We start from the raw sequence: 14,856 nt of genomic DNA on the forward strand, positions 1-14,856 counted from the left end.
ATGTAAATCATTCGGTTAGTGAAATCATACTGTTACATCTATATTGTGTGTTTCGATTACAAGTGTTCATCCTGTTATTGATTGTTAATCGAACTCTCTACATCCGTCCATATAGATTTTCAAGAGTGAAGACAAGTTGTACTATTCAATCCTGGATCTGAGCTCGTTTGTCACTGTTCGACACGTTTCCGCACTGGGGCTCGGAACTCACAAGATTTGAAATAAAAATGAGTGTTGTGCATATAACTGACAACATAATGTCTTGCTTCATGAAAACAAATTGATATAAACATATCATCAAGGAAACAAAACTCACTATGACACCACTCTATTTTAAGGATCAAAACAACTCATTTTCTATATCAGCTTGGCCCGAAACTCTAGGTGATGCAAGTTTGCGACAATGAAAAAGCACAATGAATATCATGATCAGTTAACATGTGACAAAAAAAATGCACATAATTATTATATCTGAAAGAAAGAGTACTGATATACACCATCATCAATACATGTTAAAAAGTTTGTTATATAGAATTAATAGTAAAATAATCAAGTGAGATGAACCATTTTCGTATTGCTTAGAGTAAAGACGAAGCGTGACACCTTCTGAACCGGCCACTAACAAACTAAAAACATACAACACAAATTTACACACACTAAAATGAATTTCAGAAGTTCTACATACGTTCATTTATTTCTATTTTTTTTACTTTATTTACTACAAAAAATTATAGATATATTATTAATATGGAATGCTTAAAATATTTATTAATTGTTTTAATTAGATAGTAATGACTTTCAAAATTGAACAATAATGATGCCAATGAGACAATTAGGTGCCATGTGACACAACTATGGTTTTGTTTATTTTTTTTTTGAAGGCCAACAAACGTCGAATGCCTAGGTACTCCGTACATGGTGACCCATTGGCAAAAGGCCACCGCCAGCTGGCCCAACCCAGCCGTACGGAGCCCTTAAGCGCCTCCAAGTTATCTCCAGTTCCAGGGAAAACCCAACGCCCGAAGGCCCACTGGTGGTAAAACCCAGATGCCCATAGGATCGAACTGAAAATCATAAAGATCTCAGTCTTCCTTCATTGAGCCACCAATATCCATCCAAAGTGATGTAAATTTGAATTGAACTTGAGTTTTCATTAAGAAACCCAAACTCCCTACCACTACACTATATTGAATGAATGTTTTTGTTTATTATAATAGTAGATTTAATGTATATTGATAATGCATACATTTATATATTTAGAATTGTAATTTTATATTTAAATGAGATAAGAAAGGCATATTTCAAAATATGTATTTTGGATGTTTAAAATTAGTATAACATAAATTAAATAAAGGTATTTAATAGTGAATTAATTACAATTATATTTACATTAAATTATATTAGAAATTACTATTTTGGTAAAAAAAAACTTCTAATGAAATTAATTAGGTAATGGCAGGTAAATATTGGTAGGCTAGTTGATTGTTATGTAGACTTAGATATTTTCTTTTATTATATATATATATATATATATATTGGGTTTTAACAATTCTAACTATTGTCTTTTGGTCACTGCTGGTTCCAACTAATGAATTGACTACTGATGGTTTCAACTTTTAAAATATTTGTTCCTAATGGTTCGCGACTAACAGAATACTAACGCCGTTAGTTTCAGGTCGTCGAGAAAACGTTTTTGGCCGGAAAATTCAAATTTGTTGCCGGAATACTAACGCCGTTATTTAATATTATTTTTTTAGTTATGCCTATTTTGGTCATTTTATACATTTTATTAAAAGTTTCAGCTACTTTGCCAAACATTTAAATATATCTAAAAAGCTACAGCAACCAGCTTCAAGCCATCAGCCACCAGTTTCCAGCTACAGCTACCAGCTAGTTTTGGCAAACATACTCTTTGTGTATGTTTGGCAAGGAGCTTTTAGGAGCTTATAGGTTCAAGCTTTTAAGAAAAAACTCATATTCAATAAAAAGCTTTGTTTGGTGGAAAAAGCTTCAAACTTTTAACTTTAGAGAAAAAGCTCCATGTTTAAACGCTAGCGTTTGAGAAAAGCTAGAGGCTTTTACAATTAAATTTACAGGTTTGATACTTGAAATTTTATCAACTTTTGTTAATTTTTATAATAGTTACATATTTTACCCTTATTCAAAACTAACTACCCCATGACTCTTTAAAAGACTATAACTTTTTTACACGTTAATATTTTTTTGAACAAATTACATCATAAAAAAGAGCATTTTATTCTTTTTAATTTGAGTATCATATTGCTATACTTTTTTAACTTTAAAAAATTAGTATGCTACGTAATTACCGGTTATGATTGACAACAAGTCGAGTCAGACGAGCTTGGGTCATGTGTAAGACCAAATTAGGGTCGGAACGAGTCGACACAAAAAGGGTTCATTTAGTTCGGTTCGTGTCGGTACGGTTTTGAGTCGAAAGGGGTCTGGTCATAACATGTTTTAGAGTAAAATGGTTCCGGGTCGGAAATTGTTTCAGATCAAAAAAGCTTGGTTTAAAAAATTATTTATTTGAAATTACTGTATATTTCAGTTTTGTTTCTTGATTTTCACTACTGGTTACACACTTATTGCCTTTGCACGAATTACGCGTTTGCATTCGGGTTATGTGTGCACTATTATAAGTGAATCACATATCGACACTGATTATACGGTTGATGTCAGGTTGCGAGCGCATTCAGCCACACCACCCGGGCGCCCAACTAGTCTTATTAAAAGCTCCAGTTGCTCTGCGAATAATAATGTTTTAGAGCTTTTAATCGAAAGGATGATACAAGTAGATTGATATAAAACTTATATCGAAACAGTGCTCCAAACAACAAAACGATTCGGGTGTTTAAAGTCCAATTAAATCAATTGACTTTTAAATTCTAAATAATCGGTTTGAAATTTGGGAAAAAAATATTATTTTTTTTAATGGAACCGTGACTTCCGATTTCACACCTCTTAACCGGTGATTCGGTGAATAGGATCTGGTTGGTCGAATTCACTGGAACCAATACAATACAATACAATACAATAATACAATAGAACCCTAGCAAGCAATCCAATTCAATCCACCGTTCACCTCTTCCGACCGACGTACTCCACCGTCCGACATCCTTCTTCTTCTTCACTTCCGGTAACCTATTCCAATTCCTTCTTATCACTATATAATAATATTATTACGCAACCAAAATTCACACAGTTAGATCTATTAAAACTTTATTATTCGCTGTTGACTTTTGTTTAATTGCCAGTTTCGCTATTTCAATTGTTTACTGTAATTTAATTTGTTTGTGAATATTATATTGTATTGTTAAGGAATTCACCTAAAAGGTTTCAATTATTCCTGCCTATTTTGTGATTCCACCATACATGTTTATGAAAACAAACTATGATAGTTACTGTTTAATTCTATTTGGTGCTAGTGACCTTATAAAATCAAACTGTGTGTGTGTTATCTGATTTGGTGTTATATGGTTTTAGATAATATGGATTCACACTTGCGTCCTCATTCAGATGCTGCTGCTGGAGCTAAAGCGCCATTTCATAAGCCTTCCAATGATCCTTCTAACAGGAAATATCGCCGGAGGTCGCCAGCAAGCGGTTCTTCATCTGATGGTTTGTTTTTTTTCTTTTTTTAGTTCCTAACATGTAGTCATGAGACCACCATGTAGCGTGTAATAGATGCATTTTAGAACTATGAGTTTTCCACACGTGTGCTAATATTGGCTACTTTCGTAATGAATATTGAGAAATTAACGACGCCGTATTACTACTCTATTCATGTTCCTATAGAAACAGTATGTTTTTTTTAATGTTTATGTATTCAACTTTCAATACATTAACTTCAGTTGTCAAAGATCACATGGACAAACTAAGTTTGAAGTAAGGGTAGAATTTGATGGTTTTGTTGCTTAGTAAGCAATTATAAGTGAACATGCCTTTTTCTATGTTATGTGGAGTGAGTGTTAGTGATACAATCTAGAAATTAGATTCAATTACTGAAACAAAAGACCCGATTCGAGAAGAGTTAGTCTCCGATTAGAAAGATAACCGAGATAATTAAAATCATGAACATCTCAAACCTTAAACATCTATGGTAGAAATAATGAAAACAAAGTAAATAACTGCTTCACTAAAATTTCCACTAAACTCGCCTCTGAGTTTGACTTCTGAGAGTTTAGCTATTGACTTTGACCTCCACTAATTTCGCCCTAGACTTTGACTCCCTATAAGAATTCAGCCCGAGTTGCCCGACTTGCTGGATATTTATCAGTTAGGATTTTAGCAAGTAATTTTATGATGTCACATGGTAGTAGACTTTATGCAGTTGATTAAGGTTTTTAAAGTTTGAAGTATTCTCTGTTGGTTATTTACTGGTATCACACTATCATGGACATAAGTAAATTTTTATTTTTAATTGGTTGGAGCCTTAGTGAACCCCTCTTACTGGTTCATAAAATCTTCAAAATTCAATTGAAAAACTTCATTACATTTCAATATGGTTTTGTGGTTTAAAACAATTTTTACAAATGAAATTGGTTTATACAAGGAAAACAATGTTTTTTGTTTTAGAGCCAGTTTATATTCAAAATCCATAAAACAGCATCATAAAGAAACTATTAAATTGTTTTTCTTTGTTCCAAACAAAATTTGCTTGAAAATTCTGTTATTTTTAAGCATGATTCTAATACTAGAATAATCAGCTTTATATGGATGGATTGTTTTAGTTGTCAACCATGAATTGCGTCTAATAGGTTGGCTTGTAAACTACTTACAAAGACTATATGAGGTTATCCTAAAGTTAAACCCAAGTGAGTTTTTTGTTTTGGCTTATAGTTTCATAGTTTGAACTTATACCACTAATATTAGGAGACTTAAGATTCTGTGATGTAAATTATCATCCCTTGGAAGATACCCCTATATGCGGAGAAGAAAACAAGTGTTGATCTTTGTTATTGGTGTTAAAGGTGAAATATGGTGAGTAATGGAGTTGGCAATGACCATGGTTTGTTGAGTGTAGAATGTGAGAGCTATGAAGTGTGCATGGAATGTAAGGAACTATAAATGAAGAAAAGAGGAGTGTGGGGGTGCTTGTGACCTGGGGTTCGATGAGATTTGAATCTGGACCGAATAAAAACGTGTTGTTGATGGATGATTGGCTTCCAATGAGGTAAATGGACGTGTGATAGCCGATAGGCTCACTGACTTCCAATGATAGCAATTGACATTTGATAAGCTCACTAGAGATGGCAGCAAATTCTAGATGAGTGATTTGAATGTTGAAGGAAGTATCGAGATCGTTAAAACTGAATAAAACTGGAAACTTCTTGGGTTGACACTCATGAGCCCTCTGGTGTGAGATTAAGGACTAACTCTAAAAGGGATTAGTTGTTTCACTATGTTGTTTAGTCATGCTTGAGGTTGCATGATGCTAGATGTACACAACGTGGGACGCATGTAGTCGAGATAGTTATATGGCTTAGAAAATTCAATCCAACATATTTAACTTCCTACTAATGCATGCATATGCCATCACAATAATCTCTACCGTAGATTTGAATAATTGATGGATGCAAAGTTTTGCTACACTTTCTACCTTTTTATTATAATCCTTGCCTTATCACTTTTTTTAGATTCCTGGGACGTAAGTTGGCTTATGTACTTTCATTTGTTATAGTTTCTGTAAGAAACTTTTATATGTTGATGTTTTAAAATATTCTTAACATAACTGAATTACAAAGCTTGCCATAAGTAATAGTACTTCTCTAATATTATGATTAATTCATCTATTAATAAATTTCAATCTTTCTTCACTAGTACCACCTGTAGTTATTTTAGACCTGACCTTAACAGTATCTGTTATTATTAACTTATTATCTATAAGTACATACCTTTTGTGTTGTTTTACAAGATAGTAACATAATCTGATCTGCAGGGGAGCCTGTTAGTGAGCGTAGCCCTACACCCACTCATAGGAAGGATGACAGGAGGGATATAGATAGGGATCACCACCGAACCCATTACAGCAGAGACAGTGGTTCAAACAGAAATAATGACCGAAGATCTTATAACGATCGTAGGCACGATGATTATAAAAAACGTGATGATCATAAGTTATCTCCCCGTACAAGGGATCATTCTAGAAGAGAATTTGAACAAAGCCGATCAAGAGATAATGTTGATAAGTACTCTCGAGATGGTTCTGGACATAGAAGTAGTCGGGATAAATATAAAAAGGACGATGTCAGGGATGAAAAACGATCTGGTCATCATTATAGAGAGTCTTCTTGGAGGGATTCTAAGGATCTGGATGACCCGAAATACTCACGGTTTGAGAAAGGGAAGTCCTATGATCAGGAGAACCGGGGAATTAAGGATAGATATTTTAAGGAACCGAGACAGCTGGTTGATGATGAAAGTGTTGTAGCCGCAAAGAAGTCCAAATTTAGCATGGGTAAAGATGCCGAGTACGCCAATGGTGGTAGTTCATATTATCTAATACACGACTGCTTTTTTCTATAGAGAATATGCCACATAATATTAACCAAGTTTTTTTGCTCCATTAAAGTCACTCAAACTTTAGTTTGACTACAAAAACCACTCAAGTTTCAGTATTGTTCCATTGCTGTGAAATCTTTTTATAAATGTTAATTTTGAGTTACTATAGTGTTTATTCTTTTCAAGTTTAACCTGAATTAGTAGGTAATTATGAAGGAAAAATGTTGGTCTTGGTCATAATTGTTTCATTTAGGTTATTCTACTTAAACATATATGAGTAGTTCGCAACAGTGGGGCGGGTTTGAAACTTGAGTGATGTTTTTAGTTAGAAAAAATGGGGTGTTTATCGAATTGAATTCGGGTTATTTGAGTCATTAGAATCAGGTCATTCAAATTTAAATTTTTGAAACTAAATTCGAATAAGGTTTGCACAAAGTGATTCGAATGAGCTAGTCGATTTATCTGTTCGAATAAAACAAATTGGAAAAAAATTAAAATAATCTAAAAATCAAAATTATCGAACATTAAAGTAAGATTAGCGAATTAGCGGTGAGGTTAAACGTTAAAAAATAAACCAATCGATGAATTGACTTACTTTTGGTGGAGTTGTTTTGTTAGCCCATTAAACACTTCACTGGTCATATAATTTTGAAAACCAACCGAAACCAAAAGCATGCTAAAAAAAAATAATAATAAATATTAAATTCAAATTTGCATTATTCGAATCGAATCGGTTTGAGATGCCTAGATTCGCATTAGAATTAGAAATTTGAATTGAATAAGGATTTGATTCGATTGATGAACACCCCTAGGAACAATATTGAATCTCTGTTATTACTTTTTTTTAATTTCTTTTTTATATATGAATACTTGATCTAGCCTCAAAGCCTGTGACTGTAGTGAATGAAGTTCAGTCCTCAAGTTCCAAACAAGGTCAAGAGTCTGGTGGTAAAGCAAACACAGAGCAAGGTTTTGTGAAAGATTCTGACATAGATGCTGCAAAAGTTGCTGCAATGAAGGCTGCAGAGTTAGGTATACATTTCAGTTTTGAAATTTAATAAAGTTCTAAATGTAAGAATTGAAATAGTAAAGTTGATAATTAATGTTTATACTTTACATTAGTTTGCATATTTAAATAACCTCATAACAGATATGAAACAAAAAGACCTGTTGTTGAAACACACATAGTAATCGAATGTTTTATAGTTAAAACGTTTATCTTAAATACGTGTGAATCAATCTCATACTCGTTTGATTCGTTTAATGATTTGTTGGACAGTGAATAGAAATCTGATTGGAACGGGTGTGATGTCAACTGATCAAAAGAAGAAGCTGCTATGGGGGAGTAAGAAGAGCACACCTACTGAAGAGGTTGGATTATAATTGTATTTGTTAAAAAGGGTTTGCAGTTTTAACCACTTTCTAATTGTTGTTGGTTAATGCAGGTTGCTCATAGGTGGGATACATCCATGTTTTCTGACCGTGAACGACAAGAGAAGTTTAACAAACTCATGGTAACGTCTTTCACTTGTTTTCTATGATATTTATAAATGAGTTGATTTCAACCCATTTACTTATAAATGGATTGAATTTGGGTTGTCTCTGATCCGTGTAGTAGGTAAAACCAAAAAATTAACAAAGACCAAACCAACTTCTTGTGAATATGGTTGCCAATTTTGAAACGACCTAAAACACTACACAGTAATCAGTTTTTGGGTTGTCAAATCAAACTTTTTTATAAACGGGATGTGTTCTGGTTGATCAAGCGAGGCGTTTTTAGGTTGACCTGTTTAACCGTTTCTTACAACTCATGAACCCAATCAACTCGTTTACAACTTGATTGCTACCAGGGGTGTGCATGAAACCGTAAAAACTGAACCAAAATAACGAACCCATTCAAAAGCTGACGTTTTTGGTTTTATGTTTCTGTAAAAACCGATTTTTTGCCTTGGTTTCGGTTCTGGTTGTTACAAAAACCAAAAAGACAAAAAAACAAACCAAACAGAATTTATGGATTTTTATTTTAAGAATTTAATAAATAGTGTAACCCAAATACTTTAGCCTAAATGTATAATAGTCAATTAATTAGGCCCAAAGTTTCAGGTCAATTTTTTTCAGCCCAAAACTTTCAAGCCCAAAAGGTAAAACTGAAAAACTGAACCCAAACCGCAATCCGAAAAAAGCGTAACTGAATGATTTTCAAAAACTTTGAAGTTTCAGTTTCTTTTGGTTTGGTTTGGTTTGAGCCAAAAACCGACCCTAACCGATTCATGTGTACTTAATTACTACTCGGCAACTTGTTTCACATGTATAGATAAATAAATTAAACATGTCGTGTTCAGGTTATACGATTTTAAGTATGCCGTATGTGCATGTTAGGGTTAATCTTTTTTACACAAATAAAAATGCGGGCCTTGCTTTGGTTGAGCAATATAACCTAACACTACGCGTGAAAAAGGTTTAACCCGTTTTACCACTCTTAAAGTGTAAGATGTCTATTGATGATGGTAAACTAACACATGTTTTAGAGTCTGAGGTTGGTATGGCCAATTGTAGGGTGTGAAGGCGGAGCCAAAACCCGAGACCCAAGACACCAGTCTAGCCGAGAAGCAGAAAGAGCTCCAGATCAACTTAGAGAAGCAGTACACGGCGGGGCTTCGTCGAAGAGATGGGCGTACTGTTGGTTTAGGTCTTTGATTTTCAGTAGGTGTTGCTCTTTGTTGTACTCAACTTTCTTTCTTTTATCTTATGCTTTTGGAAATGTTTTTAACTTCTAAACTTATGATTTTTAATCATATTTCTTTATGTGTGTTTATAAGCACTAAACCCTAACCTTAAATGGTTGGTAGACTAGCAACCTCCTCATGGCATATGATGAATGGTGTGCATTAGGGATGAGATACCGGTACCCCTACCGATCTATCTAGTCTATTTGATACCAGTACCGGCATCAAAATTTATTGATTTCGGTATTTGGTAAAAACGGTATCAGTATATTTCAGCATTGCAATTAGAATGCGTATAATTTTTCTAGGCTTGGCTGCTTGGGTATTAGGTACCGATGATGTCCGTACTGACACCTGCATGTTTTAGTTGTGTTAACTGTTAAGTTTGATTTTGGTCTTTGTTATTTGATTATTACGTTCAACCCATTTAGGTTTTCAGTTTTCAGCATTTTGTGCTCCTTAGATTAACTCTTGCATATTTTTTGTTTTGCTTTCATCAAATGGCCAAAATATCCGTGTTTATAAAGCCTAAAACCTAAATTGTCATTTAAAAATAAAAACTCTTTGAAAGTTGGTCTCTCCGATGCATTGCCCAAGGAATAGTAGAGTTGTTAATCCATAAAAAGAGATCCTTCCAATCTTTGATGGAAGGCTTGGTGTAATAGGGCTGGGCTGGTATCCCTCAACATCTCCATCGGTAACCATTCCCAATTATGAGCTAATCGGAAAGAAAAATAGGGAAATCATTTGATAGAGGTAACTATTCCATAAACCATTGTCATCTCAAAGTGGGTCACTGAAAGGGGCAAGTTGGAATATATATGGAGGAAGAACAACGAAAAGGAAAGCGAAGATTTGAATATAACGTGTAGAAAAGAGAGCCGACTATTAAAACGTAGGTGTAATAACAAAGGATTGAGAATAAAGGAGTGGCAATGGACAAGCCCAAAGTCGCACAAGACTAAGACGGAGGGCTGATAAAGGGCATTGTAGCAACAATAAGTATAGTTAGATAAAAGCACCATATTTTGAAAAACTAGTAATAATAATAATAAGATATATTTATAAAAGCAATAAACTAATATTGTAAAAGAAATAAAATAAAGTGAGTGAGGGAGGGAGGGAGGGGAGGGCGGAGGCAACGAAATTGATGAGGTGCGGAGTATATAACTAATTTCATCATCTTCCAATCAAATAATTTCTCCATCTCTGTGTTTGTTTGATAAAATAATAATAATAACAACAATAAAATGGCAGATCAGCTGAGCGACGACCAGATCTCGGAGTTCAAGGAAGCTTTCAGCCTCTTTGATAAAGATGGCGACGGTACCTCCCCTTCCCTTCCCTTATCTTCTCTTTTATTTATTATTATTTGCCTCCTGTTTCAACACCATCATCATCATCATCTTATTATTATTATTATTATTGGATTTCTCATGGCTTCATCAAAAATTTCATTCCCAACGCATAACCGTTGAATTCATTCTTATGCTCCAACTTGGGTTTCGTTGAAAATAGTCAGTCAATACTCCCAACTCTAAAATGTCTTATAACAAGAAAACATACATAAAACGACCATCGGTTAGGGTTTAAAATTGAAGAAGTTAGTCATACATTCTTCCTTTAATTTTGCTATCAAACTTCACCTTACAAAACTAGGATAGTGTTTGGTATGAAAGAATCAAGGGTGGAATGAAATGAATTATTACAATGGAATGCATTAAAACATGTTTGGTTGTCATGTGGTAATGGAATGAAACTCCTTCCATTTATAGGACTTTCATTCCTTTAAGAATAGGTGTTTTTTTTTCATTCCTTCAAGGAATGGAAATAACGCAATAATAATAACAACAATAATAATAGTAATAAATAATTGTTATTATTATTTTTATATTATAATTATTGCTATATTGTCAATATTATTATTATTATTATAATATAACTATTATTATATTAGAATTATTATTATATTTAAATTTAATTAGTTAAAATTTCACACCACGCATGCGTGATTTAACGTTTTTACGATTATTTTTATTCGATTAAATAATCTCGTTGTAACATGCGGGTTTTAAAAACTAGTTATTATGAATATTCATATTATTATTATTATTATTATTATTATTTTCTACTACTAATAATAATTAGTAAATAATAATAATAATAATAAATATTATCAGTTTGTTATTATTAGTAAATATTGTTATTAATATAATTAACAATAATAATATTCACTAATAATAATAAAGTGAAGAATTATTTCATTCCTACATAATAACCAAACATGACAATGGAATGTAATGATCCATTTCATTCTTTTGTCCATTCAATTACCACGTCCATTCCATTCCCTTATTCATTCCATTGCTCCATATCAAACAGACCCTAGGCTATTGTTTTGTGCACTGCCATATGCATACAATTTTAGCCAATGCTGATAATGTATATTTTGTTTTATTTACACTTCTATTCTAAATCATGTTTATTTATGGCTTAAAACTGTGTTATTACAGCCTTTGAATTGCTCTGTGTTTATTTGGATCTTAGTACAAGTATGATTACGCATCATGGAAATAGAATAAATGTGTTACAAACGAAAAAACCATTTGTTTCAATCGTACTTCAAATTTTGGACACGTTATTAGAGTTGAAACTACATCATGGATTGGAACCCTTTTTAGTTGTCAATTTTGTTATTAAATTCAGCTTTGTTGGATAATACTACTTCCTGCTCATAATTTTGGTATTTATTATGTCAAAATAATATTATCTGTGGTTTTCTGTCTTGCTGCTGTTTTCATTAACTTAGCCACAACCACGATTGTGAATTTCTGACACAACATGAGAACAAGACACGAACATTACACTAAATTTGTGGGTTAGGTTTTGTTTAAACATTTTCGGCCCGTTAAAGTCATTTATTTTTTATTTTGTTTTTCTAAATGCATTTTATATATTAAATCAAATTGTTTGGGTAGCGTATGCTAAATTTCAAAGCTAAAAAAGCCAATTTACATAAGATTTTATACTTCAAATGTAATTGTTTTATATAAATTTGCATTTTTTTGTTGTAAAAATGTAAATTTAAAGTATTAATATGTGAAAACAATAAAAACTTAACGGCTTCCGGGTCAAACTAGTCTTGTTCAAGTCAACCCACTCACGAATTTGCGTGTCGCGTTTGGGTTAACGTTTTTTGACACGATTTTCGGGGTTCACATAGAGTAACCCGCAAACCCTCAGCCACTATACTTTTCATGTGAAAAAAGGTTTGTAGCCGGATTTTTGCTCTCCGGGGCTTTTGCTATGCCTATTAGTGAGATTGCCTATTGTGTGAAAATAATAAGCATTATGTAATATATAGGTTGCATCACGACAAAGGAGCTTGGAACCGTGATGAGATCCCTTGGGCAAAATCCAACCGAGGCCGAACTCCAGGACATGATTAACGAAGTTGATGCAGATGGCAACGGGACAATCGATTTCCCTGAGTTTCTAAACCTAATGGCCCGAAAGATGAAGGATACTGACTCAGAGGAGGAACTTAAGGAAGCGTTTCGGGTGTTTGACAAGGATCAAAATGGCTTCATTTCTGCTGCTGAGCTGCGTCATGTGATGACAAATCTTGGGGAGAAACTTACGGATGAGGAAGTTGATGAGATGATCCGAGAGGCGGATGTCGATGGTGATGGCCAAATCAACTATGAGGAGTTTGTTAAGGTTATGATGGCTAAGTAATAATAAGTGTGTGGTTATTAATATTATTCCAGAGGATATTGGTTTGTGGGATCATATGATATGTTTAATTATCTACTGTTATAATCGTTGATATGCTTTCTAGGAATAAGGAATAGACTTAATGTTTCTCGGTATATTTCTTATTTGAACTATTAGATGACACAAAAACTATTAGACTCTAGGTTGGAATGATCATGTCCATGGTGGTCGCCACTCGAGTTGTACAACGGCATTTGGGCAATTTCAGCATTGTGTCACGGTGGCTGCCACTCGTGGGCTGTCATGATACATGCTATCTTCGGTGTAGCAGTAGGCGGGAGTTGTTGAAAACTCATGATGAAAGGCAACAGGTGTGGTGATGATTGATCTTGTGGATTTGCTGGCCAAGAGTCTAGGTTGATGGTGCTGGCCTTTGTCAGATTATTCATCTTGTTGTGTCTCGTGTATGGTTTCTGCCTCGAATTTTTTCTGATTGTTCGTCATGCTGAGATTGACGATAGGGTTGCTTGCCCGGATATGGTTGTTGGTGTTGGAATTGTTTTTGTGAAATTTGATGAAGTACCGATCAATTTTCGCATATTGTTCTTGTGAAATTTGTGAGATTGCTTGGTCGGATAATGTTGTTGGCGTTGAAATTGTGGAAAGCATTTTGGGTTTAATTGCGGTTTATTCTGCTAGGGTTCAGGTTGATTGTCGCAAGAGTTTCGGCTACAACTCACCTTTTTAGCGGTGCGAGGAGTTTTGCCTACTGCAAGGACTCAAGGAGTTTCGGCGTAGCAGTGCCTAGTGGGATGGGGCAGTGTTCCCATCCAGCCTCACTCATCCTGTGATTCCATCCTTGCCTCCACACCATCCAGCCTTGTGTTTTATTTTAAAACTAAAGCACAAGTTAATTCAAAATACAACCTACCAAAGATTCAAAACCAAAATATCCGTGCCTATGAAATTGTGTGGGTTGAAGGCGTGTGAGCTTTAACACATTGGTAAAGAGAGGTGGTTACTGATGATGAATAAAAATGTGTTGTGGCACTTTGTGATCAGCAATGTCAAAAGGATGTCAAGAGACAGCAGAAGGATCTAAAGAGTCTATAACTTATATGACGGAACTGTGTGGAGGACAGTTTAAGAATGGTGAATGAAGATGCACCAAAGACAACATGACAATAAGCAACACTTTTCTTAATATTGAGGAAGTCGATACCCATGATGACCAGACGGATAAGCTTTCTTGGCGTAAGATTGAGCAAATTGATACCCAGACGGATAACTAAGAAACTCATAGGAATCTCCTAGGCGTTCATTTATGTTTAAGAACCATATGAACTAGTAAGACATCCAAATGTGAGCATAATAGCTAAGTGTTTCTTAGTTGTACGTCTCAGTATTTGATTAAGGTGCCTTTTAAACCTTCTTCCCTCTCTATCTTGTAAAAAGAGACCTAACAGAGCTGGGCAACAAAACCAGGTTCGGGACCTGACCTGAAACCAAACCCGGTTGAAACCGGGCCTCGGGTACAGACCAAATTTCTGTTTCTCAAAAAAATCGTACCCGAAAAAAGACCTGCCTAAACCAGTTCCACATCTACCCGGTTAAAACCAAGAACCAGTTTTTGAAAAAACCCAATTTGTGCACCACTTGGCTTTAAAAATAATGGTGTAAATAACATTATTAATGGTGTAAATCATACAGATATTTATCATTTTGATCAAATTCTCTACGATAATGACATTCAAAGATTATTTCATTATCAAGTTGAGCACTATAATGTAAAAATTCAGATATATCAAATTTCTTGCATACAATGGAATTAACAACTAAAAAAGAACTTAATACCTGTTCCGCTAACACTAGCGATACGAGATGTCATTGA

General features: G+C 34.1%; 2 protein-coding genes across 2 annotated transcripts; both read left to right on the forward strand.

Annotated features, from left to right (window-relative positions):
- Window positions 1–3,509: 3,509 nt before the first annotated feature.
- Window positions 3,510–9,262, forward strand: LOC143542419 (uncharacterized). Its single transcript, XM_077035009.1, has 6 exons — window positions 3,510–3,639; window positions 5,960–6,505; window positions 7,402–7,554; window positions 7,802–7,893; window positions 7,968–8,036; window positions 9,079–9,262. The coding sequence occupies exons 1-6, from the start codon at window positions 3,510–3,512 to the stop codon at window positions 9,217–9,219; spliced, it is 1,131 nt and encodes a 376-aa protein (XP_076891124.1). The 3' UTR covers window positions 9,220–9,262.
- Window positions 9,263–10,497: 1,235 nt separating this feature from the next.
- On the forward strand, window positions 10,498–13,033 carry LOC143542400 (calmodulin-7-like). Its single transcript, XM_077034992.1, has 2 exons — window positions 10,498–10,574; window positions 12,613–13,033. Exons 1-2 carry the CDS (start codon window positions 10,499–10,501, stop codon window positions 12,984–12,986), a joined length of 450 nt encoding a protein of 149 aa, XP_076891107.1. The 5' UTR covers window position 10,498; the 3' UTR covers window positions 12,987–13,033.
- Window positions 13,034–14,856: the final 1,823 nt, after the last annotated feature.

This window comes from Bidens hawaiensis, unplaced genomic scaffold, assembly GCF_021521415.1.
Source record: "Bidens hawaiensis isolate Kalapana, Puna unplaced genomic scaffold, B.hawaiensis_p1.1 tig00012838_1, whole genome shotgun sequence".
Taxonomy (NCBI): Eukaryota; Viridiplantae; Streptophyta; class Magnoliopsida; order Asterales; family Asteraceae; genus Bidens; species Bidens hawaiensis.

What these genes read in the sequence shown, in the direction of transcription:
- LOC143542419 (XM_077035009.1), top strand. Translation starts at nt 3,510, where the DNA reads ATGGATTCACACTTGCGTCCTCATTCAGATGCTGCTGCTGGAGCTAAA. An exon ending in AAGCGGTTCTTCATCTGATG is followed by an intron (nt 3,640 to 5,959) that starts GTTTGTTTTTTT and finishes TCTGATCTGCAG; the next exon opens with GGGAGCCTGTTAGTGAGCGT. An exon ending in AATGAAGGCTGCAGAGTTAG is followed by an intron (nt 7,555 to 7,801) that starts GTATACATTTCA and finishes TTTGTTGGACAG; the next exon opens with TGAATAGAAATCTGATTGGA.
- LOC143542400 (XM_077034992.1), top strand. Translation starts at nt 10,499, where the DNA reads ATGGCAGATCAGCTGAGCGACGACCAGATCTCGGAGTTCAAGGAAGCT. An exon ending in CTTTGATAAAGATGGCGACG is followed by an intron (nt 10,575 to 12,612) that starts GTACCTCCCCTT and finishes TGTAATATATAG; the next exon opens with GTTGCATCACGACAAAGGAG.